Source organism: Ammospiza caudacuta, chromosome 13, assembly GCF_027887145.1.
Source record: "Ammospiza caudacuta isolate bAmmCau1 chromosome 13, bAmmCau1.pri, whole genome shotgun sequence".
Classification (NCBI taxonomy): domain Eukaryota; kingdom Metazoa; phylum Chordata; class Aves; order Passeriformes; family Passerellidae; genus Ammospiza; species Ammospiza caudacuta.
In genome coordinates this window covers 17,969,276-17,979,234 of record NC_080605.1, presented here as the reverse complement: position 1 = coordinate 17,979,234, position 9,959 = coordinate 17,969,276, and the positions used below count along the sequence as shown (strand labels likewise).

General features: G+C 41.0%; 1 protein-coding gene across 1 annotated transcript; it reads left to right on the top strand.

The window, feature by feature from the left end:
• Positions 1 to 975: 975 nt before the first annotated feature.
• MPHOSPH6 (M-phase phosphoprotein 6) lies at positions 976 to 9,219 on the top strand. The gene is made up of 5 exons (XM_058813595.1): positions 976 to 1,093; positions 4,474 to 4,586; positions 6,147 to 6,237; positions 7,188 to 7,285; positions 7,743 to 9,219. The coding sequence occupies exons 1-5, from the start codon at positions 1,043 to 1,045 to the stop codon at positions 7,906 to 7,908; spliced, it is 519 nt and encodes a 172-aa protein (XP_058669578.1). The 5' UTR covers positions 976 to 1,042; the 3' UTR covers positions 7,909 to 9,219.
• The last annotated feature ends 740 nt before the right edge of the window (positions 9,220 to 9,959 follow it).

The following is a 9,959-nucleotide window of genomic DNA, read 5'->3' as shown; positions in this document are numbered from 1 at the left end:
GCATTTGTGGCTCCATGTTTCATTGGCATTTGTGGTCATTTTAGTCCACTGAGCTTAAATGTGTAGTAAGGATGCCTGGATGTGGATAATTCTCCCTCCTTTCCTACTGCAATCAGGTTTTGTCCTTCATTATACCTTTCTGTGGCATCTATTAGAACATAAATCTTTAGAGTTCTTCAAGCTTTGACCTACATCTTGCATATATGAGAACTTTTCTCCCTAAATTGTCTTTTGGAGCACACCAGTTCATTAAAGTTTTGAACACTGAACCCTCACTCTCATTGCTTTATCACCCAGTTTATGTGCCAAATGTCAAAACAGGCATCAGAAATCTGATTTATGAGGATATATAGAGAAATTGTGGTACATGCTTCTGACTGGGAGTCAGCTGGCAATTCCCTATCAGGATTTCCTCCTCAGCTCCCAGTGCCCAGCAGGGCAGTCCAACAACAGCACTGCCAATACTGAATTCATAAATCACAATTCAGGACTAGCAAAGCTTTGAAGCTCTTTGAATCTGTGTGCTTTCCAGTTTTAATCACATCTGACCATTTTGTAATTTTTTTTTTAAATAAAAGTCAGTGCTGATTGTAAAAAAATAAGTGCTTATAAAGTCAAGCAGTCTCCAAATGTCAGTGTGGGAAGTACTTAATACCCTTTTTGAAACACCAGAAAATAATGGATGAAGCTGTAAGCCAGCAGTATTACACAACACACAAGCATGGGTAAGGCATGTCAGGTTCACATACTGATTTGCCGTTTCATACCGAGCGGATTTATGTCCTGCTCACACCCCCGATCTCCCTCACCCCGCACAGCCGTAAAGTTTATTTTTATCACTGGTTTTGCACCACCACAGCGCACCCCCCGGCCCCGGCAGCTCCCAACGCTGTGGGCAGGGTGCTGTGGGCAGGGTGCCGTGCCCGCGGCCGCCCCCGGCCGGAGGGTGGAGCCGCGCCGCCGCCTCGCCCCGCTCCTCCCGCGGCGTGCGCGGCCTCGGCTCTACGCGAGCGCGGGGATCCGCCGCGGCCTGCGGGCCGCCATGGCCGGGGAGGTGAAAACCAAGCTGTCCAAGAACCTGCTGCGCATGAAGGTGACGGGGGAAGGAGGGGAGGGCGAGCCGGAGGCCTGCGGGGGGGCTGGAAGCTCGGGCAGCAGGGCCGGGCACCGATGGCCTGCGGGGCCCGGCGCTGTGAGGCGCGGCCGGGCTGCGCGTCCCCGGCCACACGCGGCCGTCCCGGAGCCTGGTGTGGGGTATTGCCGTGCCCATCGCCGGCCAGCCACGCTCCGGATAAACAGATGTGTTTATCGATGGGCTGCTCCCCCGGCAATGAATCGCTGATGCCGGCACCGAGCCGCTCGAACGCGGGGGTTACAAACTGCAGGGTTCGGTGCAGCCTCATGGTTCCAGCTAAAGCCTGGCCTCAAGGGCCGGCTCCAGCGCACCTTTTGGGAGTGCTTTCGTTCCAGCTCGCTCCTCTGCTGCTGGGTTGCTTGTTGTGAATGTAAATAAAAATATTGCAACGGCACATTGAAATGAAAATATCAGTGCTGTTTGCTTTGCTTGGGGGTGGGGCTTTTAGTGTTGAGAAAAGAAAGTTTTGGTGTGTTCATTTTTACCCTGTTTGCATTGCTGGCTAAGGAAATCCCAGCCTGAATGAGGATTAACATCTAATATTAGCCAGCTTTCCCAACTCATAAAAGCCAGGGATCTTAGGAACATCCCGATGTGCTTATTACCCTTGGAATTGTGAATCTCGTGTCACCGGTGTGAAATTAGTCTCTGCTCACTGGCTAATGGATTCTGCTTCACACCATGTACTACAACTCCTAATTCAGTAGAGTACGTTCTCTGATTGATGGTCCTTTATTGCTGGAAAACAACCAGGAAAAGTTGAGTACTTTTTTTTTTATGTTAATATTCAATTTTTTAACTGAACATGATGGGGCCTTTGTGGCTTCTTGCTTGTGGTGTTTTATTTAGCCATTTTTTCCCCACGTATATGGGCTTATATTTCACATTCTGGCTGAAAAGAGTTAGCTGACTTCAGTTCAATTTTTCACATAAAGTGCACTCTGATACAGTTGGATGATGGAATATTTACCCTAATTAACAGATGCTTCTAAATCTAAAACTTGTACACATAAGGAACAAAATATGTCTTGCCTCTCTCTCTAAAGGGAGTAGGTGTTGAACTGAGTCAGCCAGCAATGTGTGATACAGACTCCCATAACCTGGATGGCAGCATCATTATTTTTTCTTATTTTTGTATAATACACTTTTAAAATGAAATTTTTCTTTCTCTTGTTTGTCAGCATACTAACCCCCTGGAGAATTCAAAAGCAGGTTTTTGGATTGTTTTCCTCTGGAAGGCCATGGAGAACCAGGCATGTGAATATGCTGCCATCACATTTGCAGGTTCACAGTCCAGGCAGTAATAACCAGCTTTGAAGAGATCAGTAAGGTTTTGAAAAGGTCATACACAGATCTTGCATTTAGCACTTTGTTTCTGCAGATCTTCCTGTTTACAAATATTTTAATGAAGCCTTTAGCAGCTGCCTCTGCAGGTAGTGATCCAATGTATTAGCAGCATTCAGCAGGTGGGTGCAGTGGCACCCAGAGGTGGTGAGTGGTGTTGGAAGGACCTTTGCAGTAAATTCTGGGCCACATGGAGACACTTTTAGATCTTGCACCATTTGATCCAGATCTCATAGCTTGGGGAAACTCACCCAAACAGCTCCTCAGTTATTGACTTACACATTCTGTGCCTACTACAACTGATATATTTTTAATTCATCAGTGTGTGTTTACATGCGAGAGAAACCTGATCACATAATTTCTATCTAGGTTTTTCCTGTAGTAATCTTCAGGAACATAATCTTTAAAATGGAGTGTGAAATGATTATTTAATTGGGTTCTTGTAGCAGAATTTCTTGTGTTGAGATTTTCGACTGGCTAACCAATTTCCTTGAGCAATATGTTTTTCCACATGATAGATTCACTTATTTTCCTCAAGAAGATACTGTAATTTTAATTGGAAAGCTTTGACATATTCTGAATTGACTCAGAAAACAGAAGTCAATTTTTCTTTCATTAAAGATCTTGTACAGTGGATGCAAATAGAAACAGAAAATGAAGCACTAGCTCTGTTGGCTTGCACTTCTGAGTTTGGTTTGGTTGGGCATTTTGTAAAGACTGGAGATGTGTGGGTTGTTTGTAATACATACATTGCACACCTGTATATTTTTACAGGACTGTGTGTGAACTGTACTGTTAGATTTGCCTCTGTCTGGGAGTTAGCTTGGTATAAATGTAGACTTCTGACAGGTACAGTTATCCAAACACTTTCTGTAGATCCTCAGGAAGGTCCCAGCTTTTAGGGAGGTGGGACTATATGGATTATCACCACAAAAATTTTGAAGAGTTCTGGTTTTCCCCACCATGTATCATTGACACTGTTTAGACTTCATTGTCACTCAGTTCAGGCACCTGACTTAAGACAAATGGAAATTAAAATGCTGTTTCACAGGCCTCAGGTCTGTAGTTCTGTGCTCTCAGCAGTTTTTTATAGACTGTGACAGATGTCTTCTTCTGCTCCCAGCTGTTGAGAGGTTGCTGTTCCTACCTGCCTGTTCCCATCCTCTGACAGAGGTTATCACCAAGGAAGCCAGTGACAGGAGTGTCCTTGTGTTAGGAAAAAATAGAAACTTGCCCTAAACTTCATTATTGGTCTCAGCTATTTTGGCAGACTGTTCCTGCAGAGAGTTAGCAGGTCCTTGAATACAGTGCTGGACCAGAACTTTCCAAATCCACCCAGTGGGTCAGTGAGAACTGAGGAGCTGGGAACATCTTCCTTTAGCACAGCTGGATACAGAGTAGTTTTCCTCGTAGTCTGCTTTCAAACTCTGACATTTTTCCACTTCCAAAGGCAGGTTTGTACCTTCAGAGCTACAAACACAAATCCAGTTCATTAAATCTGAGAAAAGAAGAGGATGGTTGAAAGTACAGATGTTTCCAAAAAAGGCCAGCCTGGTATGAGCCACCTCCAGCTCTGAGCTCCAGTGCTGTTTGTATGGGTGGAGTTGGTTCCTGATGTGCAGCAATAACTTCAACACCATTATCTTCTTTCTGGCCTTTACTGAAACATTAGAAAAACCTCACTAAAATTAGGGAATTGTGACAACTCCTGTCCATCAAACTATCCAGGACAGCTCTGTTTCTTTATATGTAAGTACAGGTGTGACTGTTAACTTTCAGTAGATAGCTGTGATCAGCAGCTGTTGTAATTTTCCATTGTCTGTTTGCACAAACTTTGACCAAACTCAGAGGAAAAAAAAATAACAAAAAACATTCACTTTGTATCAACTGCTAAACATTATGTAATGGATAATTGCTATCATGTGATTACTGCATGTTCAGAAGATACTCATGATGCAGAAAACTGAACTGTGTGTTTGTGTCTTTCTTTGTAGTTCATGCAAAGGGGTTTGGATTCACAAACTAAAAAACAACTAGAGGAAGAAGAAAAGAAGATAATTAGTGAAGAACACTGGTATCTTGATGTACCAGATCTAAAGGAAAAAGAGTAAGCTTGTAATCTTTTGTACTTCTTATCGTCATTGGATTGTTTTGAAATGGAAATACCAGATTCATATTTTTTCCTGTAGGATAAGTATTATAAATAACCAGTTAACAGAAGCAAAAATAGTAACAGACTGGCATTACAACTTTTTTATTTCTTATTTTTAGGGCTGTTCTTGAGGTTCCCTAGTGTAGTTTGACCTACTTTCAATTCTTGTATGTGTTGTTTTCTTTCACTCACACATTCTTCTAGATGCATGCAATTAGTTTCTTTCAGTCTGGGTGCAATTAATTCATTGCTGCTTTTCCCCTTCATTAGAAACAAAGTTTGGAACCTTGTGTTAGTAAATTCAGCACCAGACACATGGTTAAGTTGATTTAGGACAGTTCTGTCCTCTTGTGCCCAGCTCACTTAAAATCCTGGTTTTGAAATAGGAGGGATAATGGCAAAAATAAAGGAAGGCTTAGCTAATAAGGAAAAAAAGTGTCCTGCTCTTTAGAAAGGTGCCTTAAATAGCAGGAGAACTACTTTTGAAATTGCTTGGGTTTCATCCTTTCTAAAGTGAAAAAAAAATTCCACTGAGGGATAACATACATAGTTTTGAAAAAGCTGAGGCCCAAGGAATTAACTGTAGCTGAATAAGGCCATTGATAACTCTTTTCCATTACTCTTGGTGGATATGACAAAAAGGTATTTGAGCTTCAGTTGCAGCAAGGACTGTTCAAGCTGGACATTGGGAGAACTTTTGTAACAGTAAGGCTATTGAAGCTCTGGAGTAGATTGCCTGAGGAGACACTGGATTCTTCATCATGAGAAGTCTTTTGAGGACAGGTTAGCTGGACCTCTGCTGTTCATGGCACATGTGTGACTGATACTGCCTCAAGGCAGGACAATGAGCTCAGTCTCTTCAGCCTGAGTTCTGTGATCATGAGGGTTTGATTTACATGGGAGATGAAGAGGATGAGGGAGCAGGTACATGTGTGTGAGGAAAAGGATGGAACAATCCACCAAAGTACTTTTATCTGGCACGTGTATTATGAATGCCTCAGGGTCATGTTTCTTTTCTCACTCCACACTCATTAAAAGAGGGAAAAAAAGGAGGAAGAAGGGGGAAATCTGTCTGCTGAACAGAGGGTGACACAGTGTTTTATACCCTGACAGACTCAACTAATGCCAGGTCCAACAGCACAATGAAAAATTAATTAGAAGCTTTTGCTGGTATAGTAGTGCCACCTGGGGAGTGATATTTATGTGGTATTTTTATTCTGGTAAAAGTATTAACGTAGGCAGAACCATACCAGCAAAGAGTGCTTTTTGTCAGAAGAGTTAATTTTGCTTGTGGAAATGGCAGAGCTTTGCTGGCAAAAAGGATTCCTTTGCACTCCAAGCTCTTTGTACTGAAAGATTTATCAGGGCAATTGAGCATAAAGCAGTTGATGGTTTAAAATACACTGTGGTTTTGTTTATTTGTGTGGGGGGAAGACAGCACATCCTTTTTGCATTTGTTTAATTTGATCATTTTAAAGTGCATGGTTTGACAGAATGCTGGGTTTGGGGTTTCAGGAGCTGTATAATAGAAGAGAGAAGCTTTCTGCGATGTGAGGATCTCGTTTATGGCAGAATGTCCTTCAAAGGATTCAATCCTGAAATTGAGGTACCATTTCAGTGTCCTGCTTTGAGGTTGTCTCACATTCGGATTGAAGCCCTTGGGGATGGGGATTTGAGTGTTCACACTGCAGCATTATTGGCCTTTGCAGCACCTTCCATAAACCCTCCCATGTCCCAAAACTCCATCATTCAACCCTAAATGTTGATCAATGCAGCATCTGGTAAATGGAATCTTTTTAGCTCCCTGTGTTGTTGGTCAGTAATTGCAGACTCCTGGAGATTTTCCCTCCCTTAAGTGAGGAAGCCATCCCACATGCTGCTCACCAAAACAAAAGCCCACTTTTCCTCCTGACATAGAATGCAGAGTCCAATCTACAAACATTCAACTCTATTTATTCAACACTTACTTGTATCAATAAGGGCTTAGAGTTCCAAAGTAAAAATGCTGGGCAAGAGTCTTTAATTTCTTTCTGGCATGATTCATGCTGATAGAAGTACACAGGGACAGGAATCAAAAGGTTAGCACTGAACCTGAAGCAGGAGGATGAAGGTGTAAAGACTGAGAGATTTGCAGAAGGCCATGTAAGGTAATTTACTAGAGAATTATTTTAGTCACTTTGAACTTGCTGTCCCTGTGACTGAGCATATGATTGCTTCATGGCTTTTACTGTAAATGCTTGAAGATATTCTTTTTTTTTAACAAAACCATTTCAAGGTCTGTGTGCTAACATCACAATGAAAAATTAATTATGATCTGGTCTCCTGGAGATGTTTGGAGTGCCCTTTAGGATGTTTGAGTAGTACAATACACTAAAACACTGTCTCTGTTGCCTTTTCTTCATGAGTTTTCATAATGATGGGCTCTAGCCTAACCAGGAACAGAAAATAATTACTAAATTTGATTCTTACCTCTTATGCTCTTCTACCAGTGAATTTCAGCACTGTTGCCATTGTGTCATGCTTACATGCTTGAGCTGTTTCTCACTTCATTTTCAGAAGTTAATGATCCAAATGAACTCTAAGTGCAAGGAGGAAAACATTGAAGAGGATGATGAAATGGAGGCTGATGTATCAGATGAAGAAATGGCCAGAAGGTAAGTTACATTTTATGACATAATCAGTACTAGCTAGGAATATGATGTGTTAGTGTATTATGTGTGGGGAAATAAAACCCAAAAATGAAACAAACAAAAATTTTAAAAAGCCCACAATAGATATGGAACTGTACCAGATTGATTTTCCAGGAATGCTGGTGTATTTTCACTTGAATATCCAGTGCATTTGGGGGTGAATTCTGCATCACTTGTGGGGTTTTCTGCCCTTTGATATCCAGGTATTCCATGCTAATTCCCTCCTTGTTACCAGCTGCTAACAAATTGAAACTATCAGAGTGAATAATAATGTAATAAGTCATGCAGTACTTGTGTTTCTCCAAGCTTTTAATGACCAGGGTTTTTACACCACTTGAATTGTTGATTATGTTTAGGATATGTGCCACGATTTTTCCTCTGATTTTAGTTGAAGGTATATTTTTTTTTATTCTCTCTACAGGTATGAAACATTAGTGGGAACAATAGGGAAGAAATTTTTGAGAAAAAGGGACCAACGTGTACTCAAGGATGATGATGAAGATGAAGATGATGAAGTTGAAGAGGGGAATAGTAATGCAAGACCTAGTAAAAGAGCTAAGAAAATGTTCTTAAAACCTCAGGATTAATGTCAACTGCACAAGTGGAGCTTGTTACCTAATGCCTACCAAACAGAGTACCAAGGACTGGAGATTGTTTGGAGTTTTTGCTATTTAATGTGTAAAGTGTGGATTTGTAAATCTGTTCTATTCTCATTGAAATTTCTACCATCCACAGGACAGACACTTTCCAAAGTGGGTGTTTATATAATGGATGTTGTACATCCTTTCCTCTCTCAGCAGCTTTTCATGAGTGGGGCACTCATCCCATCAGTCTCTTTAAATGTTCTGCATAGTTAAATTGAGTGTTGCATGCAATCAAAAGCAACGTTATTTACAATTTAGGATAACATCTGAAAGAAGTATTTGGAGCAAAGATGAGCTGTGTCCAATTCAGTAAGGCAGTTCAGCTTTCACTGCTTGCTTTATTATGAAAATGAAACCTGCGCTCTCGTCAAATTGAAAAAAGTCAGCAGAAACATGCTTGGTTTGTGGTCTTTTTTACTGTGCTAAAAATAAGATGAGAGAAGAACAGAGAGATAAAATCCACTTTATTTAATTTTATTTTTTATAAAGTTTATTTAAAAATAGAGGATTTTGTAGTGAAACTTTTTTTTATACAGCAAGCCAAATATTGGGCGACGTTTACAGTTTGACATCTTAGCAGATTGTGAATCTTAGTTTCTGCCTTCCAAAAGAAATTTGCTAATTTTGCCTCTTTTTCAGCAAAAAAATCCAATCTTATAATTATGTAAGTCTTGTCATAAAAGCATAATAACAGTTTCAGAAACATACTTGAAAGCAGAATAAAAACTGTGGGGTTTTGTGTTAATGATTGTGGATTAGTTTATTTAGTGTAAAAAATTATGCTTAATACAGTCAGATACAAGGAGAAATCCTGGTTTTGTGCTGGCCACAGATGTCCCCCAACATTTAGCTGAGTGCACTGATTTATTTAGCATGTGATGAAGCCATCTGAAGTAGTATTAGGGTAGAAACACAGTTCTCTTTGGTCAGTTGGTGCTCTGGGTTTTTTGAAAAACATCAGTGTGTTCTTGTCTAAAATCATAGCAATTCTTTGTGCACAGCCTTTCAACAAGAAATACTGCAATTGCTACATTTCATCAGGATGTCCAAACCGCTCATCCTTAACGCTGGCTCTCTGCAGAAAGGAATTTGTTAATTGAAGTGAGGAGTGGCCATTTTGCCATGGGCACAAGGCTTTTTTTTTTGTCTTTTTTTAGCAGCTCAGTGAAACAAGATGTGAAACTCAATTATTTAAAGAAGGACACACTGTGTCTGCTGTATTTTGCTTGTGATACATGAACTATGATCCATATATCAGGAGCACCTAATTAGATATTCAAGATGGATCACACATGGAAAGAGAAATATACTTTTAACCTAGTAAGGGGACTTTGTGCAGGTGGAAAGGCTGTGATTCATGATCTGAGATAGTTTTTGAGAGCTAATTAAATGCTACTGGTTCAATTACTTAAAACCTGATCATATATTACTGCTAGCTGAAAAGGAGTTAATGATGGCAAGACATTTTTCTTCCCATGGAAGATGTGACCTGAGCTATGAAATGATTTATTGTTGGTCATAACAAGAAAAACTTGGAATACATCCCATTATTCTTCTTGCTTATTAGTAGGAAAATGATTCCTCTGAATGGATTTCTTGAATGGAGAGTGAATTTCTGCATAGCTGTGCTGAATAATTGAGGGGTGAGGTATGTTCTGGTGAGCCACCAGCAGCCAGGAGATGTCACTGCAATTGCATGTCCTGAGGGGCTGTGGGTTGGGCAAGTGTCCAGTGGTGCCATGTAAAAAGGCTTTGGGGTTATTTTGGTAACAGCAGTGGCTGAGATGGATTCTATGTGGAGTCTTCCTTTTTCAGGGTTATGCAGAGAGCTCTCCTGCATTGCAGGGTCTGTTCAGTCCAGTGGGGAGTAATTCTGATTAAGGGCATCCTGCCTCCTTAATTTCACGTCATTCCCTGAGGGATAGCTGGACATGAGAGTGCCACAGTGCATGGATAAGCACATGAGAAGCTAAACAGCTTCCTAGAAAATCCAC